We start from the raw sequence: 16,549 nt of genomic DNA on the forward strand, positions 1-16,549 counted from the left end.
AGTGGCCCCACAGTGGCCAAGGATGAAGGCCCAGCTGCTCACCGTGGCTTTCAGGGCACCCAGTCCAGGCCTGCATCTTCTCCCAGTGCCCCTTACCTCCTACACTTGTGCCAACTCAAGGGAACGGCTCTCTTGGTCCCAGAATGCTCTTTTTCCCCTCTGCGTCCCCCTGCACACCATTCCCTCTGTCTAGAACATACCCCTCCTAACTTTCCTTCCAAGACCTTCCACCTTGCAAACTCCGCTTCCTCCTTCGTGTCTTGACGCACATTCCACTCCACCAAGTTGGGATCCCTCTGCTCTCTTCAACCTTGTGTAGTCATCATACTGTCATGAGAACATCCTTCCTAGCAACTGCAGAACAATGCCTGTCTTCATCACTCCTGTGTTTCTAAGGACACAGTGGTTCCCTGGCATGCAGGATGATCTCAGTGAATACCTGCTGAAGGAATGAAAGATTTCTGCTGTCTGTTTTATTTACATACAACCCATCATTCTTTTCCTTAACATGTTAAGTGGTACTTGCATTACCCTTATACAAGTGTTACTGTTATTACCCTTGTGATACAATTAAGCTAGGAGAATAAGGGAGGAAAAGAATTGGTATTGAATACCCAGACCAAATGGAAAGGAATGCGGGGAGAATGTATTCATACCCTTCAGAGGATGCATATGTCAATAATAATGTCAGTTAACATTTCCAGAGTGTTCGTTGTGTGGCAGAGATGGTACTTTGGGGATATGATCACATTTAATCTGTGAGATTGACAAATATTATGATCCCCTCTCAAAGAGGAAACAGTAGTCAGAAGGGCTTAAGCTCCTTGTCCAGCATCACACACCTGGGAAGGAGAAAGCTAGAGTCCATACCCAAATCTACAGAGTTTGAAGCTGACATCTTAAGCATTTCACTATACATATCTGGGAAATTGTTTTCCTGAGATGAAATTAATTAGAGAAAATTCCTGAGAGAGAGAGAGAAGAGTAAATATGTGTGTATGTTGTATATTAGAGGGGGATCAGGTTAAGAGAGAAAATAAACATTATACAAGAGACCTGAAATTCCAGTTGGTAACCGAAAGATGGCATAATGAGCTTGGGGTAGCTTTGTTGCTGCTTGATATGGTCATGTGGATGGTGCTTATAGCCAGTGAGTGGGGAAGCTGTCCATCGGCCCAGGGCATGGCATGTAGCAGGCGCTTATCCAAGCTACAGGAGTGAGTGGAAAGAACAGAACTAATTGAAAGCACAAATCACTGTTTAGCTTTAAAAGATTCTGATTTTAAAAATAAGATGAGAAAAGATTTATTTCATGCTAGGCTTTCCCTTAAGGATCTTTCTTTTTAAATATAAAATTCCCAAATACTTTACTAGCCCTGTGTGGTAGCATTCTTTTAGACAAATCAAAGTTTGAGAGCTGGAGCATAAAAAAGCCAGCTTCATCTCCGGACCTTCCTTTTGTTCCATGATGAGTCACAGAGATGGGAATTATGAAGTTCCTAAATTTTTTAAAATAGCCACTGCGTTCTCCCTAGTCCACCTAATCGAGCAGATCTCTGCCACAAGGAAAGAGAGCGCTCCTAGATAATAAACATGCTGCTGCTGTGACAGTTTCACACATGGCTCAGTAACATGTGCCTTGTGGTTCTTCAGAGGAGGTGAGCTCAGACTCTAGAGAAGCTGGGGCCTCCACTGGCCACCCAGGGGCTGCTGTTGTTAGCACCCAGAGAGGGAGAGGCAGAGACGGAGTTTGGGTATCATACAGTTAGTACTAGGAGATGCATGACCAGTGCGTCATATCCTAATGAAATTGCCTCCAAATAGCTCAGTGCCTTTTGGCTTCTGTTAGTGGAGCTGGACAGATCTGACTTTGAACAAGTAACTTTAGTGTGTCTTCAAGGTTAGACTCCATTGTATCTTCTGTCCTGTTTCCTGGTGCTAGAAGAGATGCCAGTCTTTTCTTGTCCTTGGTGAACTTCGGAAACTTTATTTATTTAGTTTTAACATCTTTATTGGAGTATAATTGCTTTACAATGGTGTGTTAGTTTCTGCTGTATAACAAAGTGAATCATATATCCCCATATCTCCTCCCTCTTGGCGTCTGTCTCCCATTTAGGCATTGATGAGCACCCTCATTCCCAGCATTTCTTTCTAAGGGCTATGGGGGTTGGGGCACAAGTTATGGAGTTTGAAAGGATTTTACTGGCTGGGAACTGGTCCTCTTTTTCTCAAGGGGTGAGGTGACCTTATTCCATAGCTAGGAAGTCTCTTTACTTCACAGTTCTGCTCCTCAGTTTCCATGTCTGTAAAATGGGGCTAGTAATGGTTATTACTTGTCAGTTCCATGGTGAGGACTGGGTAAAAACCCATGTGTAAGGCTCGCAGCACGGAGTTTAACACATAGCAGACCCTCGGTAAATAAGAGCCATTATTTTCCCCCTTCAGTGCTACAGTCTTCTCCCTACTTTGACACAAGTGTTATGAGTCAGATTACAAGTTATTTTATGGCGTCACTTGGGATAGCACCTGGGTTTGTGCATTATTATTAAGCTGTTGCTACAGCTGGGCTGTAAATAAAGCCCCCACCCCCGCCCCCCCGAGATGAAACCAACCACCAGATGTCTGCCACAAAGGCTTGAATCCCAGACAGGAAGGAGAAATCCCATCCAGAGGCTCCTTCCCTGGAAATGCGGAGGGAATGGAGCTGCCCACAGAGAAAAAACCCTGTTAGAACAACGGCGAATGAAACAGGCTTCCCTGCAGGTCTCCGTCCCTGTCGTCCGTGCCAGGGCACTGGCCTTCTCAGTGACTCAAGGGATTCAATTCTGTCAAATGATCCTTCAAAATCAGAGCCCACTTTTCTAGATTCATGCTACATTCGTAAGTGATGCATTTATGTCGCCATTAAATATTTATGATAATTTTTTAATAACGTGAGGATATTCTAGGACTTAAATATGGAGAAGGATTATAGAAATATAACAACAACAATAAGAAAGCCATCATGGGGCCCTGAGGGTCAAAGAGGGGAAGAAATGTGGCCCCTCACCAGAGGCTCTGGATCTCTTAGACGTCAGACCCAGGGACCTTGTTCAGAAGCTAAAATAATGTTGGTATCGTCTGCTTAAAGGACACATGATTTGTACATTTCTGTAGTTTTACTCTTTCTAAAATGATTCGGCTTTCCTTTTAAAATCAGGAAAAAAAAAAACCCTCAAACACTATTTCTTTAAAAATAGGAATTAACGAGATAGTCAAACTTACTGAAGCATTTTCATGTATATAATTCCACTTTTCTTCTAACTAGCCTGTGAAGCCAGATGGTTTCATTCTGAAGACAGAGGTGGGGGGTGGAGGTGAAGGTACTTTTTCAAAACTGTGCAGGAAATCGGGGGCTGAAGTCGGACTCCTGGTCTTGTTCTGGTCTGTCTTTCCACCCTGGATTGTTTTTCCTCTTAATGTGTCCATCTCCATATTTTCTCCCAATTCGTTCAACAAGCATGTGAAGCATTTACAGCATCTCAGGAAACGTGATCAACACTTCGAGGGCCCCAGGGATACAGATGACATTTCCTATCCCCCAGGACTTTGCTTCCTGGTGGAGGTGAGTGTGAGGGGTTGACAAAAGAAATGCCAGGATAATATAAGCAGCAGTCTGGTCAAAGCACCATGAGTACTTGGAGGACGATGGAGTGACTAATCCCATGGCAGGAGCGGGGAATGATCAGAAAAAGCTGCAGAGAAGAGTTGACATTTAAATTGCCACTTGATGTCTGGCATAGGAGTGAAGAGCCCAAGCTCTCATGTTTGGCAGACCTTGCAAGAACTCCAGCCTTCACCATCTCATACTTGTGGACTTGGACAAATTACTTATCTCCCTCCAAGCCTCGATTATTCTTCTGGGAAATAGGGGTCATCATTAGCTACCTTATGGTAATTTTTTGAGGAAAATATAAGATAATGGAAGCAAAACATTTGATAATAGCCCATTGTAACTTCAAGAAATCGGAGCCTTTATTATCATGAATAGTAGTAATATGGCTACTATTCATTTATTCTCCCAAACAAAAATTATTTCCCATGGTAAATAGGTAATGGAACAGTGTCCCAGGTAGGGGGAACAGCGTGTGCTAAGCCACTGATATGTAATGTCCTCTGACGTTTTAGGAGGTGGCAAGGAGATGGTACAGGGGAAAGTGGAGTGGTAGGAAGTTAGGCTGCACATACTAGGTTGGAGTTGGATTGCAAGGAACCTCGTTGCTATGGGAGGAATTTTATGCCCTGGATGGTGGTGGGCACAGTTAGAAAAACTTGGAGTGGCATGGCCAGATATACATCTTAGAGCTATCCCCAGGTAGCTGCAAGGAAGCTAGATCCAAGGGAGCTGGAAAACTGTAAGGAAAGTAGACTTTGAAGGCCAGTGCAGTGGTCCACACGGAACAGACAAGGGCTCATAATGTTGAAGTCTTTAATTAAACAAAGACTTCCTGGACTTAAGACTTTACAAGGGGAGGAAAGAAGTTCCTACTCTCATGACATGTTACATAGAGTTGGGAAACAGGGAGAAAACTAGAAACAGCTATAATTCAAGACAGATAATCATCATAAGAGAATAACAAGGACAGCATTAAGAGGGTCAAAAGGAGGAGGGGCATGATATCCAGGCGGGTGAATCAGCAAAGGACATGTGCTCATTGTCAGAATCCCTCTCCCCCACCCCTCACTAGACTGTAGTAAGCTGGTACAGAGAAGGGAATCTATAACTGTTTATTGGGGAAAAAAAGTGGTTATGGGCTGAGGTTCATGTGAGAAGTTTCCTTGGAGCTAGTTGTCGTGTAGTAGTGGAGAAGAGTGAGGGATCAGTTCCAGGAATTAAGATCAGGTCCGGGGTCTGAGTTTGCAAATGCTGATGCTCTGCATGGCTTTTATTTTGCTCTCTTTGATCCCTAATTGCAGAAAGCATATTGTTTTTACCTTGAAACACACAAGCAAACGAAAAGCGATGACAAAAACACATGACTTCTCTTGTCCATCATGCATATGGGAGCTCTGCACGTGGGATTAGGTTCAGTGGGGCTTGGTGTGCTCGGGGCAAGAGCTATGTGAACCACTCGTGATTTCATCAGTTAAAATGACTCAGCCCGTTTGGCTCAGGAGGAAGAAGGCTTTTCTATCAGCATAACCAGGGTATCACAACATTGCGTGTGCTACCTGGGGAACCTAAGCCCAAGCACGGATGAGAGGTCACTGTGTGTGGCTGAAGATTTAAGAAATATATATTGAGGTTTTGCCAGGAGAAAAAATTATGGGTTTCATTAGGGTGAAATTTAATATACCATAGTTAGTTATGGATTCTGAGAATTCGTGAAAGCCGTTCATGATAATAAAGCTTTTATTTGGGGCTTCCTTGATGGCACAGTGGTTAGGAATCTGCCTGCCAATGCAGCGGACACGGGTTTGAGCCCTGGTCTGGGAAGATCCCACATGCTGCGGAACAAGTAAGTCTGTGTGGCACAACTACTGAGCTTGCACTCTAGAGCCCGTGAGCCACAACTACTGAGCCCGTGTGCCTAGAGTCCATGCTCTGCAACAAGAGAAGCCACTGCAATAAGAAGCCCGCTTGCTGTAGCTAGAGAAAGCCCGTGCGTAGCAGCAAAGACCCAACGCAGCCAAAAAATTTTTTTTTTTTTTTTTGCGGTACGTGGGCCTCTCACCGCTGTGGCCTCTCCTGTTGCGGAGCACAGGCTTCGGACGCGCAGGCTCAGCGGCCATGGCTCATGGGCCCAGCCGCTCCACGGCATGTGGGATCTTCCCGGACCGGGGCACGAACCCGTGTCCCCTGAATCGGCAGGCGGACTCTCAACCACTGCGCCACCAGGGAAGCCCCCAAAAATTTTTTAAAAAGGTAAATAAATAAAGCTTTTATTTGCTTTGAAGTAAATAATCCTTTGGTGTGATGCTTATTGTCTTTTCATTTTAATTGTGGTTTAAGCCAAGACAAAATGCTCTGCCCCAAATGCTTCTTTAGTGAGACAGACCCTGTCTCCTTTAAATTGCATTTTGTCTGAAATGGACTAGGTCACATGTAATAAGTTCTGGCATTTTAATGGAAACATTACAGCAAAAATAGTTAACAATCTGCTTTAATTTCAAAACTAATTTTCTCTTTCATACGGTAAGGCAGTATCTTGGTAAAATGTGCAAAATGCATGGGGATTTAATTAAGTTCCGAAACAAGGTTAAACAATTTGTTCCGAAACAAGGTTAAGCTGGGCTGTCAGTATTCAAGATAAATGGTGGTGGAAGATGGTAGTGGCTTGATGTTCCTGAGTCCTGAATGCCATGTGGACCACAGTGGAATTAGAAGAACTGGCCACATTAGCTGCTGAAGGCCCCAATCTGTGGAAGGCTAGATGCTCCTGGCAGCACAGATAGAGCCTGTACATAGATAAGGGAAAAAACGGGGAATCATTTCTTCCTGTCTCTCCACTGAATCCAATTCATTCTTTAATTTATCCCTGCAAAAAATATTTGAATCTCATTGTGCTAAGTGCTGGAGATTCAAAGGTGAGCAAAAATAAGCAGAATTCTTACCTTAGGAAGATAATAGGCTAATAAGAGAGAAATACATTCATCAAAGAATTACATAAATATATGTACAAGGACAGCTGTGCCAAGGACTTTGATGGAGGGGTCCCTGGTGCCAGGTGAGTGTATAAGAGGGATATTTGGGATGATCTGGGGCAGCGGTGGTTGTAGTCTTGGAAAGCCTTACTTGGGAAACCCCAGCAGAGCTGGAAACTGGGCAGGGCGGGTGGTGTGGTGGGGACTCTTCCAGGCAGAAGGAAAAGTGTGTACAGACCCTTAAGGGAGTGTTCGCATGGTGGTTCTGAGGAACCCAAGGTGACTCACTGTGACTGTAGAGCAGACAGTGAAAGGGCCTATGATGGGAACTTCCACAGGAGAGCCAGGTGGGACCTCCTGAGCCATAGTGACAGACCTAGTCTGACTTCCTAAGTTTATCAGGACGCCAGATTGTGACAGCCAGAGTGTGACATGGGTCAGGTCTAAATTCAGCAATGACTGGTTTTGCTGCTACGTGGTGAAAGGGAAGGGCGTGCACATGGGGAGACCAGGTGGGATGCTTCTGTGGAGGCCAGCTGAGAGAAGAAGGGGGTTTGCAACGGGAGGCCGGTAGTGGAGAGGCACACTTACCTGGGAAGCCGGCTTAGCCTGGCAGTGAGAAAACCAGACTCTAGGTGGTTCTTCCCGGGCTGAGGATCCTGGAGGATGCAGGAAGAAATCATATATTTGGGAAACCTCAGGACTAGGGGTGATAGACATGAGCAGTAGGAATTCAGGCTGTAAACTGGTGGAAAGAAAATGGGGATGGAGTTGGGATGAAAGTACCCCAAAGGGGTTATGAGCCTTAAGCCGGTCAAACATGGTTTTCACCAAATGCAAAGAGTGTTGGGTGTGGATTTGTCTTTTAGTTCTTTTTATTGCAAGCTATGCTTGATGGGCATAATGATCACAAAGCATCTATGTTTCTTGGAACTTAAAAAGAGAAGTACGTTTTTAGCATCCAGCAAGTTGCCTTGAGCTGCTTAAAATGAGAGCCTTTTCAAGTGAAGGCTATATTGAGGCCTCTGATCGGCTAAGAAAGAAACTGTACCTGGAGGTCAGAATGCGTCTCAAGTCTAGTGCCAGTGGTTCCTGGAACTACCCTGGGTGCTGGTGTCTGGTAGACCTTCACACGTTGCACCCACCCACCACATTGCTCCCAGCACTGGCTTCCCACATGATTTCCACGAGCCCTTGGATGCATCATCTATCTAGCCTCTCTTAGTTGCCTCACGCTTCAAATGGCAGGGGCCCAGCCCTTGCAGCGTCTTTTACCTCTAGGGTATTTGGTTCCACGCGGCAAGAATCCTTCATTCCCCAGAGTGCTCTTCTGTGCTAGACATGCCTGCGTATTCTTGCTCACTGAGGCCTTTGTTACTTATCGATCATTGTCATGGTTTCTAGTCTTAATAAGGCCAGGAAGAGTTCATTCCTTATTAACACCACTTTTTGCCCTGAGAAAACCTCAAGCCTGTTTCTGAAAACCCATTGCAGTCCCATAAAGGCATCTTCCCTCTTCTCCCCCAATTTACTTCAATAAACAAATGAATAAATACACATTTATTGAGCACCTGTTGTGTGCCCTCCGTAATGCTCAAGGTTCTCTCCCACTTAATTGTCAGGCACCCTTGTCAGGGAAGGGTGATGTTCAGCATTATAAGAAAAGGAATCAGCAGCTCACAGAGGCTAACTTTCCCAAGGTCATCCTGCAAAAAAGAGGGTAGTAGAATAATCTTAAACCCAAGACTTCTGATTCTGTGTCCAGGTTTTTCCCACCTAAACTGGTAAACAAACTGGTTTTAGATGGCTAATGGACAGCGCAGGGAAAAAATTAAATCACGTGGTGGTAATGTTGTTTTCTTTTCAGTTCTCTCTCAAGCATCCTGATTAGTCAAGTAGAAGATGCATTTGGTGTTAAAGTGGCTTTAGCACGTGTTGAATATTTGCTGATCTCCCATCTTAACAAAGAGAGCTGGCCTCAGGCTCAGCACCGTTAACACTCAACAGGCTCCAGCAAGAATTTTAAAAAATTATTTTGGTTTCATCTTTTATTTTTGGAACATCATACTGGTTTCTCTCATGGTGGTGATAGATATAAAGGAAGAGGATTATGGGGAAAATAATTAAAGAAATTATTCCTCTTTCTAGGAAGAGAATTATGGGAAAAATAATTAAAGAAAAATATTGAATAAGTTACATTTCAGGTATATGAGCATAATAATGATAAAAATCATGAATATGTATCCGTCTGAATGAAGCTGGGAATTGCATCATTGATTCACAGTGCCTCTCTGGCTCCCAGGACATGTGGGCCTTGAGGAGATCACTGCCATGCTAAGTTCTGAAGCTGCTCTTTTTTTATTTGCTTCCCTGGGAAACATATAGAAGCGATTATAATGAAAACTCTCCCTGCCATTAGGACCATTGGACATCCTTCTTAGGTTTAAATTTTATAACCCAAACCAACCCAAGCTAGTAATGGAGTCTTAAAACCTAGGAAAAATATGTAAGTTTATTGCAAAAGATAATATCCCATTTAAAACAGTTTAGAAATTTACAAAACCTTACATTAGTACGTAGTCTTTAAGAAGGTGCTCTATAGATGAGCTGGTATTAAGTTCCAAGTATAGCGAGTACACATTTTTTTAACTACAGAGAAAGCAGCTACATAAACTCCTGCAACTTAAGGTGATGTATCAGTCTTTCACCTTTCAATTTTATAAAAGTAACCTTTGCTAAATTAATATCGCTCTGTAAAACCAGATAACTTCAAGTACAGCATTTCTGTAGGATATCACGGTAGATGTTACATAACACTTTACAAAGAAGCAATTTTCACATGAGTAGGTGAATATAGAGTCTTGGTATATGTATACTTTTTGAAATTTAACACAGAGATGATTGTTTTTGTTTAGCAGGAATGTGTTTACTGAATCCACTTCCCCCATAACAATTTTAAACGTTCAATTTTCAGAAGAGACTTCCTTCCCAGTTTCAGGTTGGTGGCCCAAGCAATGTTGTGTTGTGCTTTGGTATAGAATCATTATAGCCTTGTTTGGTTTTATCTCTAGAAATGTCAACCTTTTCAGACCACTGTTTCATCTAACTCAGTTGAGGGTTTACCCCAAGGCTGCCACCTCAGCAGAAGTGTATGACAGCATACGCTTCTTAATTATCCAAATGTTGGATTATCCATTTTGTGTGAGTTATCCCAGACATCTCTTCATCATTACAGGCTGACTTTGACAAATGATCCTGATCACCTCTGGGTGGCTCTGCCCATTTAATGTTGGCATGTGCACGGACTTTATAAAACAGGTAGAGTAGGTGTTCATATCTGCACTCGGGAACGGACAAACAGGCCTTGGAATAGACTGTTCTGTTGCCTGGGTGTCTTAATTCTGGGAATAGGACTATTTCCATTTTACTGTGCCGCCCAGGAACATAAATTAATTTGAAAATTAGCGGAAGCAAAGCAAATTAAGATGGAAGCGCTCCTACAAGATAAAATTATATGAGATCCCCAATGATTTTGCTTTACTGGATTATCCTCTGTGCTGTTCTTTTCGGTTGTTGGGGTCAACTGAGAGTTGATCGTGTGGATACATACTGAAAACTCTGTGGCTTTTAGCCAATGGTACCAAATCTTATTGAAACGTGGCTTAAGTATGACAAGTGTATTTATCTTAATTCTAACTTCACGTCATGTATTCCGGTCTCATTTTGTGGGTTTAAACATTACACTAGAAACAGAACAAGAACATCTTGAATGACATTCCAGGATTTAATAGTGCCAGCCAAGATTCCTTGCCAAATTTCCCTCTTGCTGTCACTGAAATAGCTTTGTGCACTGCAGCTCAGGGACAGGGGAAGGTGAAAGTGTCAGAGTGGTTTGCTCAGTTAGCCTCAGTTTGCAGCGGGGAACGTACGTCCCACGTTTACACAGGATGCTGCACTCTGCAAAGACTCTAACTCAGACACCCAGTCTTCAGCAAAGGGGATTATGAAGTGCCTTCCTCACGGAATGCTCGTTGAGTTTAGGATCCCTTTTCTAAGCAGCCTCAATCCAACCACAGGCTGGTAGAGAGTCTAACAAGAAGGAATATGAGCCTTGCCAACCTACCCCTCGTGCCCAAGAGTATGTAGCAGTTACTGAATTATATTACTTTAGCTGTTTGTTCAGCCATGCAAGTTTGACTGGACCCACGTATACGGAGGTCTTGTCAAAAGAATGAGCCAGCCTTTAAAAGAATTCAGACTTTGGGAAGGAAAGGCCTTTAATACTAAAATGGAAAAAAATATATCCTCATCCCCAGTTCTGCTGCTTCTTCAATCAGGTGACCATTGCCTGGTCACCAGGAAGGGAGATTGTGTAGATTAATATACTTTGAACTTGTCTACAAGGCTGCTGTAGGGATGAATGGGCGAGAACCAGTGTTGTGTTTTGTCTTAGTCTTATTTATGTTTCTGGTAAGATGAAACGGACAGATAGGCTGCTGGATCTCATGATCTTAAATGTTGCAGAGAAATTAACTGTGGAATCTTAAAGTTCAAACCCAAACCAGACGCCATCCATTTGCCAGGCAGTCTCAGGCCTCAGACTGAGAAGCAGGATGATTTAAGGTGGGCCCTGGAGTAGCTACAACTGTAGAATAGTCATACCTGCAAGTCCCGTATACCCTGTGGTGAGCTTACTCTGCCACAGACTCTTAAGGTCCACACAGCATGAAATGACAAATCCTTGCTTTGGGATCAAGGGGCTAATTAAAAATGAAGAGGACCCAACCACAAGGTGATCTTGCATTCTCGTGTCCTGCCCACTTCTGTTGTGCTCATGTATGCCAATATCTTAGAAAACTGCCAGTTTGGGTATCTGGTTTTCTCTGGGTATCTGCTTGTAATCCTCCTCTGTCTTACTGCTCTGCACAACATTTTTGTTTCTTTCCTTTGGGACGATGAACCCAGGACGGGCAGGAAGTGCTTAGCGTTACAGAGGTGTAGGAAAGTGCGATGGGGGATTTGCCCATGGTGGGAATCTAGACTCACAAACCAGGATGTGTGACAGGAAGCTAGGCAAGTGGGCACTCGGGTCCGTGAGGTCCTCAGCACGCAGTGGCACGCACTCAGGTGAGGTGTGGTCACGCGTCCAGTGGCAGCTAATCCAGCCCCAAGTTGTTCTGGTTTCACAGGTCGAGTGGCTCATAGCCTGGGGCCTTCGCTAAGAAGTAGAGAAGGCCTGAGGGCAGTGGTTCCCCACCTCGGGAAGGGCAGAGGTAAAGGTCCCCATGAGCTCAGATCCACCAGAAGCATTTCTTCTTCACCTTCTTGGTTTTCCGCCTTAAGTCCTGTTTCTCAGGGACTGAGGGCTCTGCCGGGGACTTTGGTGGGGGAGGTGCCTCCTCAACTGGCTCTGCTTCCTCCAGACTCTGTAGAACTTCATGGAACCTGCCTTCCTGCTGCCGGAAGTCATATTCTACACTGAAAAACACAAAGAGGAAGGAAGGAAAGTAAATTCAAATCAGCACATACTGATGTAGCATCACCAAGTGTCCAACTGACATGGAAAAACATGTGCTTTGAGGTCAGGTCCCAGATGCTTAGGTAGCTGCTTGGCTGTGTGACCTTGCGGAACCTGTGCCACCTCTCTGAAGCTCCAGTTTCTCATTGACTGAATCGGCATCTGTAACGCCTTCCTCTTGGGCATGTTACTAAGTTTAAATGAAGCACGTAACATGGCAGCCTAATAGTAGATGTCCGGTAAAAACGGCTCCAATCTCTCTCTCACATTTATTTAATGCTCCTAATTGTTCATTCTTTTTACATACATTTTATGCATGAAAACTGCCTCATTATAAAGTATTTAAGTAACACAGAGGATTATATGCTAAAACTAACAACTCAGTTTCCTTATCCATCAAATGGACACAAAAATGGCACCTATCTCAAAGGCTTTCTTTGGAATTAAGATGTATATTAATTGAGAGAATATAAATGAAGTACTTAGAGTGGTTCCTGGCATATAGTAAGCCATCTCAGAATGCCCAGTGACAAGGTACCATTTGGGGGCTTTATTAGTCACGTGTGGCAATCGTGATCTGCCTTTTTGATGGCACTTACTCCGATCCTGGGTCTCTGGGAGGTGACATGGGCATAGCAGACCAGGAAAGTGTCCCTTTAATGACAGCTCCTTTTTAGCCCTTGCTGGGTAGAAGGCTTTGGCCAGTCATGCCACATCACAAACCAACATGGGGTCTTTCCTCTTCCGTATGAAACATTTCATTTTCCTCCTTGCTAAACAAGGAGGAACACCGTTTTCGTGACTCTGCATTGCCCCCACTTTCCGTACTCCCAAGCTAGCTCCTCATCTTTGGGCCTTCTGAGAGTTCTAGTATGAAACCAGGTAACAAACACGGCTATAAGCTTAAGAGCCTTCTTCCAGTCATGCTGGCACTGGCAACTCCTCTGTAAGTAAATCTCCTATGGAGGAAAGTGGACAATTAAGGGTGGAGGGAGCACATACACAGTCTGTAGGGACGTCTGCAGGATTCAGCCTTCCTGGCCCGGCTCTCCAGGTTCTGAGAAGGCTGAGCCAGACTTACCAGACGGGCTGACCATTCCTGATGCCCACTGGCCTGATTCCCAAGCCCTCAAAGGTCAAGGCGAGCCTGAGCACCCACTGCACGCAGGCCAGAGCTTCTGCTCTCCCCAGCCTCTGACTCTCTCAACCCCTGAGAATCCTGGTCCCCAACAGTGTCATGTTTACCTCACAGACCTGTGTACAGATGATACAATGGAGTCTGTACATTAATGACTCCAAAACACACAAATAAAATAACAGAAAAAGGAATGGAGATTAGGAAATGCCCATTAAAGGAGAGTATTTAAGTATGTCTGTATTGAGGAATCCTATGAAGTAGCATAGGTGTAAAGCTCTCCAAGACACATCGTTGAGAAGCAAAGCAAAGAGCAAGACATAATGTATTAGTAGTAATAACATTAATGATGATAATAGTAGCAGTAATAGGGGCTGAATAACCATGCTTAAGGAGCATCAGGGATGGGTGTCTGATTATTTTGTTTCTGTATTTTTGATATGCTTCCACCAGATTTTCTTCTCTTCAGCTTATATCCTTTTACTTTCTGTGCCCCCTGGTCTCCTCCACAGGGATATACTCCTGGCTGGGTGACTTATAATAATGGGTATAGTAATGCAGGCTATGTTTTTCTAGGCAAAGCTCCATGATCGATTAGCTGTGAGATCTCGGCAAAGTCATTTCTCGTATTCAAGCCACAGTGTCCTTATCTGCAGAATAAGCATGGTACCTACTCATAGGACCTCAGTGAAGTAGAAACAACAGAATGATGCACAACACTCAGTTCAGAGTCAGGCGCCAGCAAACACTGAATGATATTCAGCTAATCATTCAACAAACTAAATTTACTGAGTATGTCCCATGTTCCAGGCCCTATGTTAGGTGCTGGGGGCAGAGTAGTAAACAGACAGACAGACAGACACGGAGGTCTGACACTGAGGACTCACCCAGAGAACTATTTTTTCTAATTGGTGTTAGGACTTTGTTGTGAGTCTTGACAAACTCAGGTGGTTTGTTGTTGTTGTTTGTTTGAATTAAGAAGTCAGAGAAATATCACATATAAGGAGAAGGAGGCTGTTTTGTGTGTGTGTTCATATAATTTGGTAGAGGTATACGGATGAAGAGCTGCAAAGTAGGGGTAGTTGAGACCCACACAAGGCAGATTTTTAAAGCAATTGTTAGTTTAATCACCTGTCTCACACGCTGGTAAGAAAGATCCCCCAGCAGTATCCACATCTGCCTGTCTCACTGTGATGTCCCTGTAACTGAGCACAGTGTCAGGCCTGGAGTAGGATGGATGACTGGATGCATGGGTGCATGGGTGGATGGGTGGATGGATGGATGGATGGGTGGATGGATGGATGGATAGTTGGTTGGATGGCTGGATGAATGGTTAGATGGTTGTATGGATGAATGGATGGTTGGATGAATGGATGGATGTTTAGACTGTTGACCAGCTGGACGGATGGATGGATGGATGAAATTTCTGATACCAGAAAGCTGAGGAAATTCCTAGAATGAGTAAGGGGTGCCTCCTTTCTTTGGCTCCAGCTGATGCCCTAGGATGAAGGTTATTTTTCTGCCTGGTGAAAAGAGGGCAGGGATATTTCAGGAGCTAGGAGAACTATGAATGTAGATGTTCTCTATCTGTGCAATAGTGTAAGAGAGGGTAAGAATCAGAGTTTGCAACTCACTGCTTTAAATTGCTTCCTTAAAGCAATGAGAGTTTGCTGGAGACAGCTCTTCCCCAGCCTCTGAATCCATCTCCTTAAATTTCAGTTGGGGAGAGTGAGTTGCAGGTAGTGGTGGCAGAAACCCACCCCAGGCTCAGAGACAAATAGGGGTGCAGTGCTGGGCAGTACATCCTGGAAGTCGGAGCCTCAGTGGATACTTCTGTTCACTGATCTGGCAGATCCTAAGCTTTGGCTAGAAGATCTCTAGTAGCTCTTGATATTGGCTAGCATTTACTAAGGACACAGAGCCACTAGTTACCAGCACCAAGAGGCCAGACAGGAGACACGGGTTTGAGCCCTGGTCTGGGATGATCCCATATGCCACGGAGCAGCTAAGCCCGTGTGCCACAACTACTGAGCCCATGTGCTGCAACTACGGAAGCCCGAGCGCCTAGAGCCCATGCTCTGCAATAAGAGAAGCCACTGCAATGAGAAGCCCACACACCGCAACGAAGAGTAGCTCCCACTCGCCGCAACTAGAGAAAGCCTGCGCACAGCAACGAAGACCCAATGCAGCCAAAAATTAAATTAATTAATTAATTAATTAATTTTTTAAAAAAAGAAGGTAAAGTCTGTCTTAGCTCACAGTTTAAAGCACATTGTAGACAATACAGAAATGGCTCTCGAATGGAATACTCCTGGGTTTGAACCAAGGCTGTACCACTTACTGGCTGGGTGACCTTGGGTAAGTTGCTTCTCTTTCTGAGACACAACTGAAAATGGGGGTTATAAAGCTACTTCAATGGGTAGTTGTGCAGATGGGACACAATAACGGGAAATGTCCTTATGTAGGATGTGGTCTCTACCCACTCCACTAAGTCTCTTGTCTTCCTATCTTAGGGACTGAATGCCTCACCTCCTCACTCATACCTTCAACTCTTCAGTAATTGTACACCTTGCCAGAAACATCACTTTTCACCTCTCCCCTCCACGTACATTCAGGGAAGAATATGCTCTTTATATTTCTATGGAAACACCACAGGCTTCCATTATAATCACTGGGACTTAGGGAACTCCCCATCCTCTTCTTGCAACTGCCCCCATTGGTCTTGACAATTCAAAGAGGATTGAAGGTGACTTTCTTTTCAAGGCCAGGCAAATAACAGAGTACAGAGAAGCATCTGTGCTTTGGAAAGAAATTGATTAATGTTTTTTTAGGCAATTTATTAACATAAAGGAAAATTGTCACTTTTCTTATCCATCCATTTGACAAACTACTGTTTAGTTTGGAAGGGAGGAGAAGGCGTATATTTTGTTTTGGTAGCAGCTGCCTTATAAATGGGCAGGGGGCAGTGTCCTCTCTCACCTGTCTTTCATTTTGAGGCTGGGTCGAGAAGAGGAGATGCCCCTCAACTTCTTAGTTAGCCAACCCACAGCACTTCCAGCAACATCTTGAAAGAGGGAATAAAATGCCTGCTTGAGAGAATTCAAGCAAACTCTTAGCAGGGGGTTGTTTGCAGATTCTGGGGAATAAATGCCTGCCTTGGGTTTGGTATCAAGGTAGAACACCAGTAACTCTTCCAACCTTCCCTTCTCTCTTTCCTCTTAATCTACCTATCCTCCCACCCTTACCATCTTCTCAATTCATATCCACATGGA

General features: G+C 44.2%; 2 protein-coding genes across 8 annotated transcripts in view; one reads left to right on the forward strand and one right to left on the reverse strand.

The window, feature by feature from the left end:
- DOCK2 (dedicator of cytokinesis 2) overlaps window positions 1-16,549 on the forward strand; it is a 405,468-nt gene that overhangs the window by 181,425 nt on the left and 207,494 nt on the right. The window lies entirely within an intron of this gene.
- INSYN2B (inhibitory synaptic factor family member 2B) overlaps window positions 5,774-16,549 on the reverse strand; it is a 29,149-nt gene continuing 18,373 nt past the window's right edge. Inside the window, exon 3 of the mRNA XM_029217465.1 lies at window positions 5,774-12,102. Coding sequence (XP_029073298.1) covers window positions 11,916-12,102 — 187 coding nt within the window. The 3' untranslated portion in view covers window positions 5,774-11,915. The remainder of the gene's footprint in view (window positions 12,103-16,549) is intronic.

This window comes from Monodon monoceros, unplaced genomic scaffold, assembly GCF_005190385.1.
Source record: "Monodon monoceros isolate NGI ecotype Baffin Bay Population unplaced genomic scaffold, NGI_Narwhal_1 Super_Scaffold_12, whole genome shotgun sequence".
NCBI classification, from domain to species: Eukaryota; Metazoa; Chordata; class Mammalia; order Artiodactyla; family Monodontidae; genus Monodon; species Monodon monoceros.